The 24,852-nt window shown below is 36.8% G+C and overlaps 1 protein-coding gene across 6 annotated transcripts in view; it reads left to right on the top strand.

Moving 5' to 3' along the window:
- The window catches only part of LOC106883271 (allograft inflammatory factor 1), a 123,600-nt gene that overhangs the window by 45,641 nt on the left and 53,107 nt on the right, over positions 1–24,852 (top strand). For all 6 annotated transcript variants that reach the window (XR_016245203.1, XM_014934217.3, XM_014934220.3 and 3 more), the window contains exons 2-4: positions 8,317–8,378; positions 15,129–15,195; positions 16,871–16,912. Coding sequence is in view for 5 of the 6 variants with exons in the window: in XM_014934217.3 (XP_014789703.1) it covers positions 8,317–8,378; positions 15,129–15,195; positions 16,871–16,912 (171 nt within the window). In the remaining variant the exon portion in view is untranslated. The remainder of the gene's footprint in view (positions 1–8,316; positions 8,379–15,128; positions 15,196–16,870; positions 16,913–24,852) is intronic.

Raw genomic sequence — 24,852 nt, 5'->3', positions numbered from 1 at the left:
GATAGAAATAATTACAGAGGTATCAAATTGCTGAATCAGGTGATGAAAGTTATGGAGAGAGTCATAACCCAACTAATAAGAGAGAAAGTTAGCTTAAATGAGATGCAGTTTGGGTTTGTGCTAGGGAAAAGCACCACTGATGTTATATTTCTGGTGTGGTAGCTGCAGGAGAAATACCTAGCCAAAGATAAACCTCTGTACTTGGCCTTTGTTGACTTGGAGAAAGCCTTTGACAGGGTCCCCTGATCCCTTATCTGGTGGTCAATGTAGAAAGTAGGGATAGATGAGTGGTTGGTGAGAGCTGTACAAGCTATGTACTGGGCTGCTACCAGTAAGGTGAGGGATAGTAATGAGTACAACGAAGAATTCAGGGTACAAGGATCTGTGCTCAGCCCTGTCTTGTTCATCATAAGCAATAACAGAGGAATTTAAGACAGTGTATCCCTGGAAGCTTCTCTATGCTGATGACTTTGTTCTTATAGCTGAATCACTACCTGAACTAGAGAAGTTCCAGGTATAGAAGCAAGGTCTAAAATCAAAAGGCCTTAGATTTAACCTAGCAAAAACCAAAGTCTTAGTAAATAAGAAGGCAGACAAATAACAAATCCTTTCAGGTAGATGGCCCTGCTCAATCTGTAGAAAAGGTGTAGGTAGAAACTCCATAAGATGCACCCAGTGTAGCTTTGGACACATAATAGGTGCAGCAATATCAGAGGAAGGTTAACAGGAAAACTAGCTTTTGTATGTGGAAGATGCATAGGTACATTAAATGCTGAAAATGGGCAGAAAATAGACTCGATCAACTGCCAGGGGGATCAAGCTAGAAGTAGTAGATAGCTTCTGTTATCTAGGTGACCAAGTTAGTAGCGGAGGTGGATGCTGTGAAAATAAGATTAGGATGGACAAAGTTCAGAGAGATCCTACCCCTGCTGGCAACAAAGGTCCGCTCTCTCAGAGTGAAAGACAGATTGTTTGATGCCTGTGTGAGAACAGCTATGCTGCATGGCAGTGAAACATGGGCTATGACAGCCAAGGACATGCATAGGCTTGAGAGAAATGAAGCCAGTATGCTTTGCTGGATGCGCAATGTCAGCGTGCATGTTTGACAGAGTGTAAACATCTTGAGAGAAATGTTAGGCATAAGAGGAATCAGATGTGGTGTGCAAGAGAGACGACTGCGCTGGTATGGTCATATGATGCATATGGACAAGGTCAGCTGTGCAAAGAAGTGCTGATCTCTAGCTGTGGAGGGAACCTGTGGTAGATGTAGACCCAGCAAGACCTGAAACAAGGTCATACCTATCTCACTTTTATCCTTTACTCACAATTCCTTTGCTTTTGCCACTACTGTAGCCTTGGCTCCAACTTCAATACCTTATCACATCAAATGGTTTACTCCACATAATATGGGTAAACCCAACCAGCTACTTACAGATGGGTCAGTATTGTTGTCCACACCTCTACTGTCATGTGATGCACTGGTCTTCTCTTAGCCCTTGTCCACCATATATCCTAGGTCAAAGCTGTCTCCTTCAATCTGATGCTGCTATTTCCCACATCTTCCTTGAAGATCCTCTCCCCACTGTTAGATGTAACAAAGCTCCATGACATTCTAGTCCATAGCTCTTTTATCGTCATCACACTAATAGGATATAAACCCCATTTTAAACCTGCAACCGTTTCACCTGTACCCTCAAAAACATTACTGCATGAAATGCCAGCTTTATATGGCTTGCTGTATATTAAAGAAACAAGTCAGAGATTGGTAGATCTTTTAGTAAGTAACAGATATAAATATCTGTAACTCACCAACTCAATTCTCATGACCACATTTACATGCACCTCTCTGATTGTAGTGTTGTTTTATACTATGGATCTCCTGCCTCTTGTTTGCACCATGAACAAAAGCTAATCTTCAGTCAACAGAGCTCATCCACCTGGAATTAATGATCACCCTGTTTTCCTTTATTAACATTATCTTCTTCTGAGATTCCCCCCACACTGATAAATGCCCTCCTGTGTACCTCACAGTTCCTTCTGTCCCCCCACACACACTACCTATCACACACGTATACTATTATGCTTTTTGCACACCACACACGTAGCACAACACACATATACACCTACTCATACAACATGCTCAAATAGTCTCCCTTTCATTTACATAACATACTTTCAAAATTTATTCATAAAGCATTCTCACACTTTATCTCTTTTAGCTAAAAAACACACTTTTGGTTGTAAAACATCATTCTTCTCAAGTCTCCCCCATATTAATTATTATTAATCTCCCCCATATCACTATCATTGTAAACACTGCTTTGATAGACCTTTCTTCTCTGTGTGTACTTGACAAAGAACCAGTCTGAAATATATATTAGTGACAGCAGTAGTATTACTACCAAGAGGTAATATTTATCTCCACTTAAATATAGATGTTCTAGCAGAAATTTTTATCTCCTCACTAGCAATATAAACAAGAGTGCATTTTGCATCAAAAAGCCAATATGAGAGTTTCTCTCATGGTAACTACCACAGTATAGTTTGTTCTAATAGATCATATATGTTTAAGTGGGGATAAATATTACCTCCCAATGTCTGAAATGTTGAATTCTGTTTCTTTCTTTTCACCTTAAAATTAATCAACTTATACACCTATTCACTGTTTATGAAAAGTTCCTGGCTTTAAGGATATTGCGAAAGACCTGGTTGGAGGCCCAACCTTCCAAGTTCTTTTAAAGGGCTTAGAAAATCTGAAGGACCACTGCAAATGAAATCATAATTAATTGATCCTCCTGTATTTTCTTTTACCCAAAACCAGGAACTTTCCAGCATCCCTTCATAGTAGTTTCCATTGATTTTTTTTTAGTATGTCTGATACATTTCATGTATATTTTTGTTCATGTGTATATCAGTATACCTATCATTCAACTAAGTATACTGTATCCATGCATGTTGTAAGAGGCAACTAAAAGGTTGACCTCAAAAATTCCCATCAAACCTGTACCAGCACTATGGAGTATTGCTCTTACATCTGGGATGGTGCTGCTTTTGCACAGATACAGACACCCTAGACAACATCCTGAAAATAGCAATCTAACTGAGAGCATGAAGTTGCTCACAGACACTCCAACTTCTGGCCCAAAGACCTGTTAACTCCTCTCTCTGCCTTTTCTACTGTACTATAATGGTCTCTATTCTTCAGAACGAGCAGAACTGACTTGGCTTTTGCCATCTTCACTCGAGAATTCCCAGCCAACTCATCTCTCCTCCTCTTGTCACTCTTATTATGTTCAATCCCCACTGGACCCACATTGATCCTTATGTCCAATCCTTCCAAAAATGTCCTCCCTCTGAAACTCCCTCTCTGCTCATGTCTTTTCTGCAGATGTTGACTTGCAATAGTTCAAGTGGAACATTAATGGAACATAACTGAAGCTTTTCATCTAAACTAAACATGACATTCTCCTGTCTCCTCAAAAGAAACCAATGTATTATTTTACTCTATCTCCCTTTCTGTTTCTTCTCTTTTACACACTCTCTCTCTCTCTGTGTATAATCCTCCTCTATCTATATCTTCCTTTACTCATTATCACAATATTATTTCTCCTTTACTTCTTTCATTATTCCTTCTCTACTTCCTTTTTCTTTACAGGTCCCCCATTTCTTAGTTTTCCTTTTACTTTTCCCTATAGTTTGTCTCTCTTAACTCTCTTTCCTCTTTAATTCTTCACTTTCCTTCACTTTACATCTTTTCTCTTTCATCCTCCCCTTACTTTTCCTTTCCCCCCTCTTTCCTTTATTCTTCCTTTCTTAACTCATTCTATCTTTTATCCATTTCTTTTACTCTTTCTCTCTCTACTGATCTTTCTAAAAAGACAAAATGAAAGAAAAAGGACATAGTTTGTAAAATGAAGTTTATAATAATTAAATTCATAGATGCTAACTCCTAATTGAGATCTATACTTTATTTAATTTCTAATCTAATCTCCATTATCTGTAATCTGTTTATCCTATCTTCAGAGAAAAGAACACGAATTTGGCTTACATCACAAATGTTTCTCTCCTAAGATTATAATCTCATTGATCTAAGCTTTATTGATAAAACACCCAAGGGTGGGGTCAACAGCACTTATAAATGCTGAAATAGCTTATATTTTCAAACACATTTTACACAGAAGGAAGAGTTTCCTTTGAAGAATGAGACAAACGATGATTTGCTGATTACTGTGATGACTATGCCGACAATTTTTGTGATGATAAAGACAAATGACAATGACATTATTGTCATATTATTGCTGCCATCAATACTGGTTTCAAATTTTGGCACATGGTCATCAATTTTGGGTGAGGGGCTAAGTCGATTACATCAACCCTCAGTGCTCAGTTGGTATTTCTCTTATCAACCTTGAGAGGATGAAATGCAAAGTTGATCTCAACAGAATTTGAATTCAGAATGTAAAGACAGATGAAATACTGCAAAGCATTTTGCCCAGCATGTTAACAATTCTGCCAGCTTGCTGCCATCAATATTGATCCTGTAATACATGTCAGGTACTTATAGTTAGAAACAGAAATCAGGTCCAAATGTTTTGTTTTGTTAGGAAGTCACCAATGCTTTACAGCTGCATTCCATGAGCAGAAATAGTCAATAATGGTTTCTTGAATTGCTAATTTACAAATTAGTAAGAGCACAGTCCCACTGTTTGGCACCTTGGGCAAGAGTTTTCTATTATAGTCCTGGGTTGACCAAATCTCTTGTGAATGGATTTGGTAGGCAGAAGCATATTGTATATGTTTGTGTGTATATGTGTCTCCACCAACCCCACTATTTGACAGCTGGTTTTGGTTTGTTTACCACTGACTTAGCAGTTTGTGAATAGAAGCCAATACTAAACTTCAAAAACTAAGCACTGGGATCGATTTGTTCTACTAAAACCCTTGATAGTAATGCCCCAGCATGACCGTGAGTTCAATTACTAAAACATGTAAAGGATAAAAAGGAATTTAATTGAGCACATTACTTATTTTGTTAACCCTCAGATGAAAAATAAAATTAGCCTAGGCAGGATTTAAACTCAGAACAGATTTATGATAGTAAATAAATAAATTCAGTGATTTACAGCTATTGGTAAATAATCACCATTAGTAGCAGTAACTCAAAACAATGCACAGCTCCCAATCAACTTTCATTATATCTTAATTATGCACTAATTGGCAGTTAACCACTTTCAAGTATTTGCTTAGAAAATGGAACACCATTTACAGGAAAAATGTCATTAAATATGTTCACCTGGGAGTAATTTAATCAATTGAATCCTTTTATCTAGAAAAATATATCTATCTGATTTGCTGATGGAATATAATCACAAGCAGGCTTCAGTTATTAACTAGATCTTACTTATCTGTCATCATAATCATTACTCATAAATCATTAACTCCAACTCAACAAACTAAGAAAAGTAATAGAAGTAACCAAGAAATAAGACTAATTTGAATACGTTCTTACTTTATTTATTTTATATTACCTTTGTGGATGGCAGTGTTGTTGGTTGCTTGTCTTATTTTCTTATATTATATTTACAACCCAGCTCAATCTGTAGAAAAGATGTAGGTAGAAACTCCATAAGATGCACCCAGTGTAAGCTTAGGACACATAAAAGGTGCAGCAATATTAGAGGAAGGTTAACAGGGAAACTAACTTTTGTATGTGGAAGATGCACAGGTACAATAAACACTGAAAATGGGCAGAGAATAGACTCCTTCAACTGCCAGGTGGGGGGCAAGCTAGAGGTAGTAGATAGCTTCCGTTATCTAGGTGACCAAGTTAGTAGTGGAGGTGGATGCTGTGAAAATAAGATTAGGATGGGCAATGTTCAGGGAGATCCTACCCCTGCTGGCAACAAAGGGCCTGTCTCTCAGAGTGAAAGGCAGATTGTTTGATGCCTGTGTGAGAACAGCTATGCTGCATGGCAGTGAAACATGGGCTATGACAGCCAAGGACATGCATAGGCTTGAGAGAAATGAAGCCAGTATGCTTTGCTGGATGTTCAATGTCAGTGTGCATGTTCGACAGAGTGTAAGCATCTTGAGAGAAAAGTTAGGCATAAGAGGAATCAGATGTGGTGTGAAAGAGAGACGACTGTGCTGGTATGGTCATATGATGCATATGGACAAGGTCAGCTGTGCAAAGAAGTGCTGATCTCTAGCTGTGGAGGGAACCTGTGGTAGAGGTAGACCCAAGAAGAAGTAGGATGGTGAAGCATGATCTTCAAACTTTGAGCCTCACTGAGGCAATGACTGGTGACCGAGATATGCATATATATATATATATATATATATATATATATATATATATATATATTACATATATATATCTACACACACACACACACACACACACACACATATATATAAATAATACAGAATGGGACAAGAACGCAAAACATCCAGACAGGTGATACAAGAAAGGGACAAAACATACAGATAGACGATACAAAGAAAACACGGACATGTCATTCGGAGTTTTCTCTCTTCAGTCGAGATCCAGATTATCTTTGCAATTTCGCCTGGTTATTCTCAATATTGCTCCAATCTGACCAGCCCCAAGGAAAAACTAAGCTAAGAGCATTAGATTCCTTGGAAGAAAGCAGTGAATGTATACAAAAACAAGGACGGTAAAAAACGAACAATGTTACACAATTACAGTAGTACAAATTCAGTAGGAATAATAACGGGACATAACAACAGATGTCTTTCAACTAAGGACGAATAAAATTAAGCTGGCGTATATGGAAATAAGGCCTTACAGCCGGGATACAAGATTTCTCAGGGACAGGGAGAAATTACGATGTTGCACGCACAACGGCCGCCCAAAATAAGAAAGGTAAGGCTTGGCCGAACACCGGTCACATGGGAAGAGAAGAGAGAGAGAGGTAGAGGCAGAGGGACAAAAGAATTAGGGAGGGTCGAGAAAAAATGACAGGGACACAGTGAAGTGAAAAGTGGAGGGAGAAGAGAAGGCAAGGAAATGTGAGTGAGGGGGAATGAAAGAACGAACAGTGGAATGAATGAATAAGGGTGAAGGGGCTGATAGACAGAAATAGAGTCATACAAGGTTTAGAAAAATGTTTACTTACATACAAGAGACAAAGTGTATGTACGCCGCTATATATATATATATATATATATAAATAATACAGAATGGGACAAGAACGAAAAACATACAGATAGACCGACACAAAGAAAACACGGATATGTCATTCGGAGTTTTCTCTCTTCAGTCTAGATCCAGATTATCTTTGCAATTTCGGAAAAACTAAGCTAAGAGCATTAGATTTCTTGGAAGAAAGCAGTGAATGTATACAAAAACAAGGACGGAAAAAAATGAACGATGTTACACAAATACAGTAGGAATAATAAAGGGATGAGCATCATCATCATCATTGATTAACATCCGCTTTCCATGCTAGCATGGGTTGGATGATTTGACTGGACTGGTGAACTGGATGGCTGCACCAGGCTCCAATCTCATCTGGCAGAGTTTCTACAGCTGGATGCCCTTCCTAACACCAACCACTCCGAGAGTGTACTGGGTGCTTTTACGTGCCACCGGCACAAGGGCCAGTCATGTGGTACTGGCAACGGCCATGCTTGAAACGGTGTTTTTTACATGCCCCCTGCACAGGAGCCAGTCCAGCGGCACTGGCAACGACCTTGCTTGAATGATTTTCTAACGTGCCAGTCAGGCGACGCTGGTAACGATCATGCTCAAATGGTGCTATTTACATGCCACTAGCACGGAAGCCAGACAGCTGCTCTGGCAATGATCACGCTCGGATAGTGCTGTTAGTGCTCCACTGGCACAGGGGCCAGTCATCGAATATGGTTCAATTACGATTTCGATTTCACTTGAATGGCCCATTAAAAGTGAGTTGGCATATACAGGTTTTGGCTCTCAAGCATAAAACTCTAAAGTAAAGATGAACCAATGATCACTCTGCTAGAAATATCAGCCAAGGTTCTCACAAACAATAGTCCACTGTTACAAAAAACTAAAAAGACCTTGGCTAAATACAGTTCTGATAAAAGACAATGTGAGGTGGAGACATGGCTGGGATGGTTTTCAATACTGATAACAAATAAAGCAATCTATGTGATAATTTTGAGGTCTATTACAGTAAAAAATTGTTTGTTGTAATAAACAAACAAAACAAATTTGTTATATGTAAAAAATGAAAATGAAATTTAATTTAATGTTAAAGACCAGTAATAATTACCACATTAAGTGCAATCTATATTGTTTGTTAACTGCAGGTGGAAAAGCATTTGGTTTATTGAAGGAGAAACAAGAAACAGATTTAAACAGAATAAACCAGGTAAGCAAAATTACATGTATTATATTCAGCAAAATTACATGTATTATATTCATTATGAATGCAAGCCAACTTTTTTAATCTAATTTTTCATGCTGATTTCAAAATTTCACTCCATTTGTATGCAGCACATATCAGTTTTTCAGTAGATACATGCAAATATTTACATATTTGTATATATGAAATCATTAACGTAATAAATAAGCACATACTATTACCTCCGCCTAGGAAAGAGGTTATGTTTTCATCTGTTTGTATGCAAAATAACTCAAAAAGTTGTGAACGGTATTTGATGAAACTTATAGGAAAAGTTGGTAATGACACAAGGAACTGATGATGAAATTTTGGTAGTGATCCAGGAATTTTTATGGATTCTTGAAGGATTTTTTATTTGTTATATTTACTTTACATGGACTATTACAATATTACGTTCTTTGATTATCTCCCTTGAAAACACATTCATCGTTTCCAAGTAACCTATGGTAGCGTTGCTGTTTCCAAAGTTTATTTTCGTTTCTCTATTAGTGATTTTATTCGCATATCTATCTTAACACTCAAGTTTTAGGTAATTGTTTCTTTTTAGTTGTATGGTGAAACTAGCTTGCTGTTGTCATTGATGTATTATAACTGCTTCAGATGATTCCTGTTTTTAAAGTGTTCTTTTTTAAAAATCATATGGCTGTGTTTTGTTTTTTTAACCCCGCCAAGGAGGTTATGTTTTTGCCAGCATTGGTTTGGGAAATTGGGCGATTTTCAGTATACATGCATATGGGTGGAAATGAGCTGCTTGGTGGAGGTTTGCGCTCTCTAAGTGCTTTTCTAGTTTTTAGAAAGTAAATGAGTTTATTGAGTTAAAAATCATCACTATCATTCTCCAAAGAGTGAATACACAAAAAAATGGGTCAGACAAAACAGACAAAGTTAGAACAACAGAGTTAGAAACATTGTGATTTGGATTTTCTGTGGTGTTCCTGATCTGGTTGATCATGATAAAATGTCCAGCAGTAGTCAGCCAGCATACTGTCATTCCAGAAGCCTTGGTACCGTTTCTCTATAGCACTAACATCCTGGTGAAATTTTTCACCATGTTCATCAGACACTGCTCCAAGGTTATCTGCAAAGAAATCCAGATGGGAGTCCAAGAAGTGAACTTTCAATGACATGCGACAACCCATGGCTGAGTAACATTTCAGAAGGTTCTTGATGCCATCCTTGTAGTCCATTACCTTCTTGTTGCCAAAGAAATTCTCACAAATCCAATTGAAAGCATTCCAGGCAGGCAGTTCCTGTTCATCCAGTGTTGCCTTGAAATTGACATCTTTGAGTACTTTTCTAATTTGGGGGTCTGACAAAAATACCCTCTTTCAATTTGCCTGTGTGATTTTGGGAAACTTTTCTACAATATACTCAAACCCTCTGGTGTTTCTCTTTCCTAGTGTCTTTACAAACTGATTCGTCAGTCCAAGCTTTATGTGCAAAAGAGGCAATAGGACATTACATGGATCTTGTAGATGACTGTGCGAAGTGAGGTGATGAGAATGGCTTCTTAGTACATCACACGGTTGATACAATAAATATGAAAAGGATAAATGTGTATAAGTGCCAGAAGGAAAAGAGAGACACAACCGGGTAGACTGTTTAAGAGAAGATTTTATTGATAGGTTAACATGTGTATCTGTGGTGCATCATGTATACATAATAATAGACAGGCCATCATGAGAACAAAGTGTGTGTGTGCATAGGTATGGATGTATGCATGAGCGTTAAGTACAGAGCATTGAAAGAGTCTATAATATGACATTAGAAGAATGTTCACACACAAGGATGATAAATACCAGTTTGTAGTCAAGATACACAATAGTTGAAATGCTGTATCAAGAAGTTGTGTCTGTAATGCAGAGCCAGTTGAGGTACATGTCATACGTGAAGTCGTGGATACGATGCTGCTGCCGGTCACTTGTTACAGGAGTTCTTGCAGGTTGTATTTGCTGTTAACCATGGTGAAGTGATTCACAGTGTTGTGTTGGAACCTGTGCGAGTGTTGCTGGTTGTTGTGTACGTAGAGAGATGATGTTGATGTTAGGACAAATGCTGACTACAGAGATGGAGGTCCTCGAATGCTGCTGGACGAAGTTGATGAGTCTTCATGTGGCTGCTGTTGTGTTGTCGCTGGAACTGGCTGTGTCCTGTGTGGTCAGTGGCTAGACCTCAAAACGTCTGGAACTGAAAGACATCGACTCGATGTGAAGCTAGAGTTTTATAGTGAGCAGTCGGCTCAAACTGAGGTTTAGAAGAGACTATCTCACGTGACCTTATTTGAAGGCTGCAATTGGTTGGGTTGCATATTGGCATGCAATAGAGCAAGAGACAAATTGTGCCATTAAAATGGTCTTTCAGCTCCCTCCATATCATTGGAATGGCAAAAGGTATGGACTTCTTATTAAACCAGTCATGTAAGCCATTTGAGCAAGCTGAACAGATAAAATGTGGTGCCCATAACTTGTCCTGATCTCCAAGAGGACAGTCCAAGTATAGCTTATAAATCTTCTTGATCTCTGGTGTTATTGTATGTTTTTGAGCTTTCACAATAAATTGTCCACAGACATAACACAGGACGATTTCTACACTGCCTTGACATTGTTGACACTGTAAAACAAGTAAGGAAATAGATACAAATGGTTATACTTCTATTGAATTTGAGATGATGAAATATTTCATCAGACCAATTATGACTGGACAATTTGAGATGTTGAAGTACCTATTTCATCAGACAAAACTTGATTGGTCAATTTAAGATGATGAAATATTCCATCTGAACTATGCAGCAATGAATAATGCAGTTTATTTTAAAGGTATGTTTCTATGATGTGAATGAAATACATGCATACACGTCATTAATTGGAATTTCTATATAATGCATGATCTAAAATCAAAAAAACTTTCTCATCTTGAAAACTGTACGTGATGTCAAAAACTAATTGTATATTTGAAATCAGCATTAAAAACTACACTAAGTACACCTTGATATATGCTTGATAAAAAATACTTGTTGACCAGTGTAATTAACCATTTAGCACTTAACCCTTTAACATTCAAACTGGCCTTAACCTGCCAAAATATTCTACCTGTTTTATGTTCAAATAGGACAGATCTGATTTCTCACACCTACTCTACACTGTCATTCATCAAATAATCACACATCATCAAAATCTCAAATCTATGAGATAATACATGGTTAATTCAAAACAATGTGAATAAATAAGCATTACATTTGACAGAGTAATCTGAATGCTAAAGGGTTAAACTGGCTAAAATATTCTACCTGTTTTATGTTCAAATCAGCCAAATTGGGTCTTTTACATCTACCTTACAATCATCATCATCGTTTAACGTCCGCTTTCCATGCTAGCATGAGTTGGACGATTTGACTGAGGACTGGCGAACCAGATGGCTGCACCAGGCTCCAATCTGATCTGGCAGAGTTTCTACAGCTGGATGCCCTTCCTAATGCCAACCACTCCAAGAGTGTAGTGGGTGCTTTTACGTGCCACCGGCACGAGGGCCAGTCAGGCGGTACTGGCAACGGCCACACTCAAATGGTGTGCCACCATACTAAAAATATACAACCACATCATCAAAATCTTGAAGGTACAAGATAATACTTGATTAATTTAAAACAATGTCAATAAATAAGGATTATAATACAGTTTAATCTAAATGCTAAAGGGTTAATATTCTGTTTGTCAATACAACATTAAAGTATCCTTAATTTGTATTTTTGTGGTAGTTATATTAAGCTTGAGTGAAAGCCTTGCCTCAAGTTCCAACTTTATCTAAAACAGATAGGCAGATTGTTTAAATAATCTTGTTCTGACTTCATCTTAAGATAATTATGTACATTATCATTCCTATCAGCACCCACATGTACACATAATGGAATACATATATACACATTTATACAAACATGCATGCATATATATACACAATCTATAGTTATGAGGTATTATCAGAAGTTTCTGGATTGTTGTGATTGCATTGTTTGATTGAAATATATTTGGGGATACTTAAGCATATAGACATGTTGGAATATATATATGCATATATTTGTATCCTGACGAGTATATGTTTGCTGCCACCTTATCTACCCCTCCTATCTTATATACTTGTTAATCACCTTCCTTCTTTCACTCATCTCCCCATTCACTTTGATCCCTTTATCACTCATACCCCTCCTATCTCTTAGCTCCTCACCACTTATGAAGCTCACAAAGTATGAATGGTTGCCCTACATATTGCCCCATCCCTCTACCTACCCATCCTTCACTTGGCACATGTAAGAGAAAGTATATTTGTCCAACCTCATCACTCAATCTGTGCCCACCTTCCTTCTTTCATCCATCTCCCCCACTCTATCAATTAACTCCCATCTCACCACTTACCCATTGCCTGTCATAACTCCCTCTCAGCCTTTTTTTCACCAACTGTCTTTTCCACTATATCAACATCCTCTCATCTTAGTGACCGAACCTCTATGACACCCTACACTTCTTTTTCAATGACTCTCTCTGGATTTTCATCTATATTCTCTTTCATGTTCCCTTCCACCACACCTTCCACCCATACTTTCCCTTATAATATGGAATAACCTTGGAGACCCGGTACATAACCCACTTGCCTAAAACCATTGCACATTCACATACACTCTATTTTTCTATCTATCTCCCATTCTCCCTCAGTTACAGAGGACCCTTTAGTCTTGCAAGTTGCTAGGTAACCTCATTAGTGCTGGTGCCATGGTAATAGCACCCGGTAGTACATACAGCAAAATGGTTGGCTTTAGGAATGGCCTCTGGCTGTAGAAACCATGCCAAAAACAGATATAGTTCTTCAGTTCATTGGATTCTGTCAAACCATCCATCCCATGCCAGTAGTAGGGGTAGTAGGGATTTCTTCAATTTCTTCTATCATTTTCAATACAGTGACTGTTCATTGTGGATTTCAACTTTCAGTACAAATAAGTTAGTAGGGGTCAATCTTAGAAAGTTGAGTGGCTGAGGGAAGAGTGTTGTCATAAGCTTTGCCAAAAATATCACAGATAAGGAGTGATGCACTAGTAGGTGCTATGTTTGGGTGCAACATCCAGATTTTGCTTGTCCCTCACTGGTAAGACCAGACAACATGACCAACCTCCATACCTCCGCAGCAAATTTGTCGACCTGTTCCCCTCTCCATCTGATTGTTCCCAGCAAAAGTGGCGTACTCTCCATCTGTGTAAGCCTCTCTCAAGTGCTGATCGATCTTTGCTGCACTCTGCTGTTCTTCTTCATCGATTTCAAGGTACAGTGCCAGTGCACTCCCCTCCAAATACAGGGCCATGAGGCTCGCTACATCTTCGATGTCTTGTAGCCTGGCCACAACTTTGACTTTTTGAATTCAGGCTACTACGTCACCTTCACCATAGAAAGGTCTGATGACATCACTACCGATCCTTATCTTCACTGCCATTATACATCAAGGGGACAATGATGTCTGTACACAACTGCCGAAATAGCTTGTTGTGCATGGGAAGTGAAAAGAGGTTCACCTACCTTCCTCTCTCATCTGTGCCTATCTAATAATAGTCATTCTGGCAATCCTGCCCTACCCTGCTGTCATTCAGTAATAAGCAGCTGCTATCTCCAATCTGAGAGCAAGTTTCCTCATATCCGTTTGCAATGCCTCGGCCAGCCAAAGAAGGATGACCCTCTGCTGTCCCCCCTGCACTTCCCTTCTCACGTTTCCTCTTCCGGTCAGTCCCTTGACCATTGACGTCATGGCTCTCTTCTTCCGGTTCATCCCCACAGCAGAGTAATCTGAATGCTAAAGAGTTAAACTGGAGTATATTTTTTAATTTTATTGTTCATGTAGAAAAGAATGAAATTCTTACATTCTCTTGATTTCCTGTAATTCAAATTGCCTCATGGTCCCAGTAGACAAAATGGAAAAGTTGTTGCCGTGGAAGATGGTGAGGTAGATGTACTAGAACAGACACTCTGACTCCTGGGGTTTGCACTTGTGGATAGCCATCTCTGCCCTGATAGCAATGAGCAGCAATGTGGTCCAGGAGCCAAGAACACCAGAGGTCTCTACTGCCACAGGCTCAAAACATAAACCTATCAGAGAACAACTGATACTTTGATAATTTGCTTTTCTCAGCCTGACTAGTAGCAAAGTCTGAACTGGTAGCTGAACACACCAAGTTGCCACTGAAGAAGGCATTGCAGCTGGAGGTCCCAGATGAGGGGTCTGCCACCACAGAACAGGAAAATTGTCATACTGTCTGGCTTTTCACTGTCCCCCCAGTCTGGCTCTGCTGACTTGAGCTGGGAAGGGAAGCCTGTGGCATCTAGGCCATGTTTTATGATTTTGTTAAAGGTGATATGGCATGGAAAGCAGCTACCACTGTCTCATCTTTAAGAAACCCACAACCTCTCATCACCCACCACTCACTCACCACCAATAACAACAACAAGAACATCGTGATCAAAACTAAAATCAACCCCACCAAAACTAATGAACATGTCACAAAAGTTAGCATCCTAGCTTTATGATACTATTGCATCTTCCAAGTTAACATTCTAAACTTATACACCTGCCCTCCAAGATTTTCCTGTCTTAATCTTTTGTTTCTTGCCTTTTACTGTAGTAAATTCTAAAGCTAATAAGAAACCTGTGGTTTTATATACTTTTTTTTTTTAAATCATATTTTTACAGCAATTTCTGGATGATATAGCATACAAAGATATAGAAGATCTTGAAGAAAAACTTATACGATATAAAAGTAAGATATTTTATATTTTCATTTTGAACAATTTTGGGTATATTTATCATAGGTAGATTATTTTTAATCCCTTAGCAACTGACGATGTCTACTATATAGATTTAACTGAAATATATGAATAACAGGAAATATTGTGGTAACGTTATAAACTCTTTCTTATTTAAACACTATTCTAACCACTACAAAAGTTACCTTATGGATCTCATCTTCATTTATATTTACAAGCAAAATTATATATAGATATTTTCTAACAAATGATATTTGGGATGACATTGTGATGCAAAAACTTAGGTTGTTAGTTTTCATTTAGGTTTTAAAATTCTTTTGGCCTCTAGACCCTTGAATGGAATCATATCTGTTGTAAGTCTTCAGTTCAGTGCTGAAGGAAACCTCCTAAACTCATAGGAAATTTAAACTATAACAGTTTTGCAAAAGCTCAATGCCTGTTAGAGGTATCCAATATAAACCATTTCCAATAGAGATTGGCTCCCAGATAGATAATTTTAGAATACAATGATTGAACACGTGTAAATATCACCTTGTCAATAACAAATCTGATTCCCTTAAATGTCAAGAATAAAACATTTCAGTAATTTTGGTACAGAGCTCTTTTAATATTACCTCATGCTTAAGGCAGCAAGCTGGAAGAATCATTAGCGTGCTGGGTTAAATGCTTAGGGGCATTTTGTCTTTATGTTCTGAGTTCAAATTCTGCTGACTTTGACATTCATCCTTTTGAAGTTGATAAAATAAATACCAGCTGCACACAGGGGTTGATGTAATCAACTTACCCTCTCTACCCAAATTGCTGGCCTTGTGTCAAAATTTGAAACCAATATTACCTCATTCCACCATTTAATCAATTACAACATGCTCTCGTATCACCGTGAAAAGATTTGACAATATTTGTAACATTTAATAAGGTATGAACTGGCAGAATTGTTAGCACACCAGGCAAAATGCTTAGTGGCATTTCATCCTTTTATATGTGCTGTGTTCAAATTCTGTTGGGATTGACTTTGCCTTTCATCCTTTCAAGGTCGATAAAATAAGTACTAGTTAAGTACTGGGCTTGATCTAATCAACTTACCCTTCCCCTAAAATAGTTGGCTTTGTGCCAAAATTTGAAACCAATATGCTAACACTGAGAATTTTTCTGATTTTTTGAAGAATCCTTCCACAAACTCTTCAGATTTAATGATTAAAATCAGATTCTTGATGCAAGATCTTGGAAACTGGTATCTGTAGAGTTTGATGTACATAAATTTAAAGTGAAACTTGGAAAGGTTTATAGTTGTCATAGTTTTTTTAATAATAAGCTTTGAAAAATTAATTAAACTATCCATAGTTATATGGATGAATTTTAAAGATACTCATAATTATTGATATAAATGATTCAAGAGGTATACCATAGGGGGAAAAAAAAGATTAAAAATATCAAATTGATGCTAATTCAGAAAGTACTATTGACATCTATACATCAATATTATTCAGAACTAATATAATTGACATCATTTCGACAAACCAGTAATATATCAAGATGAACAAATGCTAACTAAATATCATATTTATAATTAAAACATTAGCATCATAGTAATAGCAATAATTAAGGTGAAAATAATTACCATACTTTGTTTTTTAATATCTTGCAATAAAATATCTATATTTGTTGCAGGTCAGTTTATGCAGTTTGATCAAGATGTTAGTGGCGATCTTAGTGAGTACAAATTACTTATTTTTGATTTTAACTTGCCCGGGAATGAAATTTTTCCTTACATTTTGGAAGAATAACAATGAAAAAAAAAAATAATAATAATCATAATAAACAAAAATACAAAATTTACCACTTTTATGAAAGGAGATAAATTCTACCACATACGTTGAAGGGATTATACCAGAGCTTCTGGGTAAACAACATTTTTTGTTTTCTGGTTTGGAGAATAGACAAACAAGTCTTGCAAACTATCTACCCGGGAGCAACCAACAAAGTTGACCATGAGAAAATCAAGCCAGTAGATTTCAAAGACTGACCTCGAGTTGTATTAATAGACATTGCAAAAGCAAGTCGCACTGGGAATTGTGTTTGTTGGAACTCAAAGGGCATATTTGTTGGATTGATTGGAATTCTTGGAAGAAAACCTCTTCTCCAGAGGCACATCCAGTGATGATGGTAGCTTCTGTCACATTAGGTGATAATGTCTTCACAATCAACCTTGTCCCATTGCATAATTTAGGAGGATCTAAATTTCTTAGAAGCATTATTGGGACTCCTACCTTCAGAAAAAGTTTGTGGAGGAATTCCAGGTGGCTCAAGAGAATTAAGGAACTCTGTTGGGTAATGGACAGCTTGATTTTCATCAAGGACTGAATCAACTGATTTGTACTTCTTAATAATTGTTGGAATCTTATTCATTAATTAGATGGCTAATTCTTGCTACTGTCTCATTTTTTTGATTAAGAATTGACCTTTCACACAACCATTTATGTGAATTATAATTATCACTTAAGTCTGGTCATACTCTGTTCTTCAATTCAGTTGGGGAATTCATCATGATAGCAATATGAGCCAAACTGATATTACCATTCCCATCAAGTGGTACTTTCCCATTTCCTAATTGGAAGAGGCAGGTTGAAAACTGTTTTGCACATTGGTCCCCATGTAATGAAGCTGGCACGTTAGTATTGCAGGAGAATTTCAGTACTTTATTCCATTCTGTTATTTCATCTTGTTTGTCTCAGAATGACTGGTAATGTCTGTCTGAATTCTCCTGATAAAAGTAATGTAACTCCTCCCATAAATTTATTGTTGCCTCTGATGTCCTGTAAGGTGTTACCAAGAGCTTCCATTGCACCTCTATGTGACATGGTGCATTCATCCCAAATGATAAGGTGGCATTGGCACAACACTTTTGCTGAACCTGAATCTTTGCTTATGTTACAAATTCGACTGTCACTTGTGACCAGGTTTAGTGGTAATTTAAAAGCAGAATGAGCTGTTCGTCCTCCTGTGAGAATGGTGGCAGCAAAACCAGACAATGGTACAACAACTGCAAATTTTTTTTTTGTTACCTTACTTTGGAGAGAAGTAATGTAACAAATGTTTTATGTGTGCCACTAGGAACATCAAGAAAGAAAATTCCTCTGCTTTTTTTTGACAATTGTGGAACACTGCCCGCACGCACACACACACACAGATACATATATATATACAGTATCAAACCACAGATGAAATGGAGGTGTGCATGTGTGTGAGAGAGAGAGAGAGTGAGTGAAGGGGTGTGTTGTCATATATACATAAATAATAGGCATACATCTTTCTTGTATGTATGTGTGAGAGAGAGAGAGAGAGAGAAAGTGCTACTTAGACATCACACTCCCTCTCACATATGCATACATACAGAAAAGATGTATGCATATATATTTATGTATGTACGAATACATGGCAGCACACCCCTTCACTCACACACACATAGACGCACACACCATACATATATGTATAAAAACACATACAAAAACATGTGTGCGTGTGTGACTTATAAATACATAGAGCTGAACACAGTGTGAAAAAGAAAATAAATAAAATCTTTTTACGTAAATAAACAAATTATGCGAGTTTCAGCAAAATAATGCCCATATTTTGGGGGTGCCACATGTTTAATTGCAAAATTTTAACGTGATATTTGTGTAATAAAGAAATCAAACCTGGAGTGTGTGTGTGTGAGAGAGAGAGAGAGAATCTTGCATACAATGAATGAGATGGGGATGGAATGAATAAATGAATAAATCGTATAAATAGAAGCACATTGAATAGTGTCTTGTACTGAATATTTAAATTGTGAGCTTAGTAAATATTTCTTTCAGTAATTTATTGTAGTTGTTTACAAATAGTGAATTAAAACTTGAAATGAAAACATTAAAATTTAGACAGGGACAGACTTCGCCATTCTTATGTCAATACCAGAAGTTGACATTGAGAAACCTTTTTCAAGAAGTATCCATTTTCTTGAAAGTTAAGACAAATTGAAGTAGACTTGCGTCTATCATTGACATGATAGAACATATATTCGTAGAAAATTTTATTAAAAAATATCCATAATTCTGAAAGTTATGATCATGGAAATTATGTCAGGAGGCAGAAATCTGTAGTTCTTAATATGATGGGCAGAAAGTAAATAAGAAATTTTAACGGAAAAGAGAGTATTGTAGGGGTCGAAGGGAAATTTGTCAGTGAACCAAAGAGCCAGTATCGAAGGAACCAGAAAGAAACCGTCAACAACAGGAAAACACAAGACCGTATGGGTTGAAGTGAAATTTAGGAAGATACTTCTGTCAGTAAATTATGAAATTACTTACATCAGTAATTTGTTGTTTGTTTGTAAATAGTGATTTAAAACTTAGACTTACAGTGAAAACAATAACATGGAAATTAAACAATGGCATATAAAAATTGAAAGTGAAAAGAATAGGGTCTGTAAAATAAAAGTGAAAACAAGAGATATAGATAGAGAGATAGAGATAGATAGAGAAAGATGGATAGAGAGATATACATAAAGAGATAAGTTACGTCACTGACACTAGACAACCGGAAGCAAAAATATTAAAATCTTTGAAAGACATGAATGTAATATAACAAGCAGTATTTTTTATTTTTAAAATTTTTTAATAAAAAAATCAAATGAAGACCCTATAATATGTCCGAGGTCAAATTATTCATACATGACAAGTATGAAAGTAATTGGTGAAACTGCCATTTTATATTTTTATTATTTTGCGCATGTACATTGTTTTTGTTTTGTCAACTACACAATATAGTAGGGTCAGTTGGGTATTGCCTATGAGAAAAGCAGCACCGTGATGAATTCACTGTCAGAAATTTGGAAACGACATGCTGTACTGCTTGGTATTTGTGCTGGAAGCTCCAATATGAACATTTCAGAGTGTTTGGATGTTAATCTCAAGACAGTGCAGAGGATTCAGAAAGAGTTGGATGAGTCTAATGGTGATTATGAAGGTACGACAGCTCAGAAAACTCACTCTGATGGTTCTGATGAGAAAAGAACTCCTGAATTTGTTGGTGAGATTGACAACAATCCCTTCAAGTCAATCAGATCCATCACCAGAGGCATGGGAATGTCTGAGTTTCTAATCAGGCTGGTAGTGCATGAAGACATTTGGTATTCCTCATACAAGATGAGAAAGGGCCAATTTTTATCCCAAGCCATCAAGGACAGGAGGAAAGACCATGCTATGAAACTTTTGAACAAACTTAAGCATCCCCTCCAACTGATCATACTTTGGTTTTGCTCAGATGAGAAAAATTTCTGCCAGGATCAGATGGTGAACATACAGAACAATTGTTGGCTTGCCATGTCCCCAAGACATGTACTGAGAGTGATAAAAATCAAACATCCAGTTGACATCATGATGTTTGGAGTGATCACTAGTGATGGTGACATTATGCCTCCGTTCATCTTTCCAAATGGCCTCAGACTCAACACAGAAGCCTACATCAAGTGCCTGGAGGAGGTAGTATTACTCTGGGTCAATAGGGTGGCTGCTGAAAGACCCTGTGTCTGGCAACAGCACACTGTACCATGCCACACAAGCAGGAGAACCCAGTCATGGCTGTCAGGAAATTTCTGTGACCATATCACCCCTAATATCTGGCCACCTAACTCTCTAGACTGCAATTCCCATGATTATTATGTGGGGGGCACAGCTGAGCAAGAGACCAACAAAACTCCTTGTAACACCAAAGATGAACTGAAGGCAAGGATTATGGCAGCATTCATCAAATTAAACAAGGAGACCATCCAGAAGCGTTGCAGGAGATTACAGAGTCATCTGGAGGCCATGATTGAAGCCAATGACGATTTTATTGAATAAATTTACTCTTTAGTATTTCAAAATATTTTAATGTAATTTTGGTTAATATATCTTTAAAAATGAGACGTCAGTGTTATTTCCATTTTTGTGCAATTGAGATGACAATCTATTCACAGCATCTTGTGTATATATATATATATTTACTTTATTTAAAGGCACCATAAATATAATGAAAGCTGTTACTCAGAGTTTCACGTTCCCATTCATCGGACAATTTTGTTAAAATAGAACCGATATAATCAAAACTAGTTAAAAGATACACCTTTAAAAATGGATTTGTTTCATTGGTCCTTTCAATTAACAGTCTTAAGCATGCAATGAACAAAATAAATGAATTTAATATAAGTTCATCCTATTGTAAAATCGAAAAAAACCTTAAATCGAAGAGTAGATTCAAAATACATATTGTAAATAATTGTATATGAAATATAAGTCAATTAATACATTAAAATTAAAATTTTCACGCTGCATTACATAAATATTTTTTGCAACAGTATATACCCATACTAGGCCATCTATAATATACATATATGCATCAAAATACACAGATGCATGCACATAGTTACATACATATACAGGCATATATTTTTGTTGTTGTTGGCACTCCGTCGCTTACGACGTCGAGGGTTCCAGTTGATCCAATCAATGGAACAGCCTGGTCGTGAAATTAACATGCAAGTGGCTGAGCACTCCACAGACACATGTACCCTTAACGTAGTTCTCGGGGATATTCAGCGTGACACAGTGTGACAAGGCTGACCCTTTGAATTACAGGCACAACAGAAACAGGAAGTAAGAGTGAGAGAAAGTTGTGGTGGAAGAGTACAGCAGGGTTCGCCACCATCCCCTGCCAGAGCCTCATGGAGCTTTAGGTGTTTTCACTCAATAAACACTCACAACGCCTGGTCTGGGAATCGAAACCATGATCCTATGACCGCGAGTCCGCTGCCCTGACCACTGGGCCATTGCGCCTCCACGACAGGCATATATAAGACATGAACATATGCACAAATACACATATACATATATGTATGCAACCATGCATGCACACAAAATTCTCATGGTGTATACATATATGAGTCGGTTGTAACAGACAAGAGAAATAGGAAGTATATTTTAAACGTAGGGAGGGGGAAAAGAAGAACCCTAAACATAACAGCTAGTGAAAGAAAGAGGGAAGTAAGGGGGGAGGGAGAAGAGAAACACATTGTTTAAGGACACTTTCAAAGTAACGAATAGGGAGAGAAAGGATACTTTGCATAAGGAAAGAAAAAAGAGAGATAGGTGACGGAATATGTATAACAAACATACACATAAAATAAAATTACATATATATATATGTATATATAAGTATATATTAGCATATAAATACACATATAAGACCACATATATAAATATATGGAAATATGCACATAAATACATATCTACACAAATATAAGTGTATAAATGCATACATATACATCCGTGTATGTATGTGTACAAGTATAAACATACACGCTTACTTACACATATACACAGACACACACATACAAATACATATGCATGCCTACAATACAGACATCCATATAAAAATATATCCAGGTCCTAACGTATATATACAAACAACTTTTTTTTTACAATTGCTGAGTGTATAATAATAAAAATCGGGTAAAAGACATGCAAAATGGAACGCCATATATCGAATTATCTATAAATATAACGATTAAATGGGTTTGTAAGATACAATAAAATGAAATAAAAAATAAAATCTTAAACATGAAAATAATATATATATATATAAAACAGTCGAAGGTTTTCTAAAGAAATACTTCGAAATAAATACAATATCTTTGCAATGTGAAATAACCATGCATTACAAAATACAAATTCAACAGTGGGATTGAAAACTAGTTCAAGATTCAAAAAATATATACTATCCATATGGTATTTTGTCAGCTGATATTTTAAATTTTGTTGCGTGTCTGCAGGAATTCAAGAGTTGGCATCTTTGATTCAAAGCACTATCGTCCTGGAATAAAATATAGAATTTTTCCAAAAGGCATAAATTACGTTTGATGGGTCTTTTATGTGCACCGTGTCTGTAAGGTGATGCTTTATCTAAAATTCTCCATGTCACATTGAAAGGGTGGGTTTCATTTGCTTTTAATTCCCAGACATATTTTGCCAGGCTGGTCTTTGTCCTATTTTTGGGGTATCAGAAGGAATTTCTGTGAGAATAAAATCGGGTCTTGAAAGAATTTTCAGAAGCCCCTGTGTATGTTCTATATTCATGTGAGCCTTCTTTTTGCACTTTGGCTCTATATGCTATTCCTTTCTCCAGACATTTTCCTTCCAATGGACAGGAGGTTCCATCTCTGAGAAGATCCAGTATAACAAACTTAATGTTAGCAGTAATGCAACACATAGAACTAGGACTAGGAGGGTTTTGTGGTTCAATCCAGCTTTTAATATGGCCGTAGAAACAAATATAGGTAGGGAATTCTTAAAATTAGTATATAGACATTTTCAACCATAAGTTTTATAGAATATTTAATAGACGAACGCTTAAGATCAGCTATTCTTGTTGCAAAAACTTCGCCTCTTTCATTAACCAACACAACAATAAGATAATTGCAAATAACCACAGTGCCAATTCTTTTCCAAAGAATTGCAATTGCAAAGATGGGACCTCCTGCTCATTGGAAGGAAAATGTATATATATATTTGTTTCAGTCATTTGACTGTGGCCATGCTGGAGCACCACCTTTAGTCAAACAAATTGACCCCAGGACTTAGTCTTTGTAAGCCTAGTACTTATTCTATCGATCTCTTTTGACAAACCGCTAAGTTACGGGGATATCAACACACCAACATCAGTTGTCAAGCAATGGTGGGGGGACAAACACAGATACACACATACATACATACATACATATATATATATATATATATATATACTCCTATTTTGCAGAAAAAAGTGTTGGCGGCCAGCTATGAGACTCAAACTCACACCTCCATGATTATGCATCACGGTGCTCTTAGACCGATTAAGCTAAACTGCCCTCACCACACACTTTTTTGCAAATTTAAGATGTATAGAAATCTCGCTTTATGAGACGCTATTATACGTTAAATTCAAATTACGATAAACGTTAACAAACACACTAAGTTTGCTTTTAGAACCGTTGAGATGTCTTAGAAAGTTAAAGAAGTGATTTTTATAAAAATCACTTCTTTAACTTATATATATATATATATATATATATATATATATATATATATACATATATATATGTAGACGGTTGAAAAGGAACACACATGAATTGATATATATGGAAAAATAAAGTCAAGGTAGAAAATGCTAAAATAATTTTTGAAAAAACATTACAGTACCAGTTTCAGTCATTGAAACTTTTTCAACTGTAAGTGTGGAAAGCAATTAAATTTTAGAAAAATTAAAAGAAAAGTTTTTTAAAAGAATATTTGTATAGTATTCAAATACAAGGTGCACTTTTTTTTGTTTCTGCCTGTCTCTGTCTCTCTTGTTTACTTTTGTGGGTTTGAGGTCATTGTGAATTCTTGGCAGGGAAGGAGGAGGAGAAGAAGAATGCAGGAGTGACATGATAGTAGTAGGATGTTAAATGGTCAAGTGCCCTGAAAGTGACTTGTTGTGGATGGTAGTAGTGATTGAATTCTTGAGACATCTCTTTTGAATGTATTGTTTATAAAATTTGCATAGGTGTTTTTCTGAACAGCAATAGTGGTAAAGTTAGGAAGGAGGTGGCGAAGAAG

The sequence above is a fragment of the Octopus bimaculoides genome, chromosome 19 (assembly GCF_046866305.1).
Source record: "Octopus bimaculoides isolate indiv1 chromosome 19, ASM4686630v1, whole genome shotgun sequence".
Lineage (NCBI taxonomy): Eukaryota > Metazoa > Mollusca > Cephalopoda > Octopoda > Octopodidae > Octopus > Octopus bimaculoides.
The sequence above is the reverse complement of the archived record's forward strand: the minus strand, read 5'-3'. Positions and strand labels throughout refer to the sequence as shown.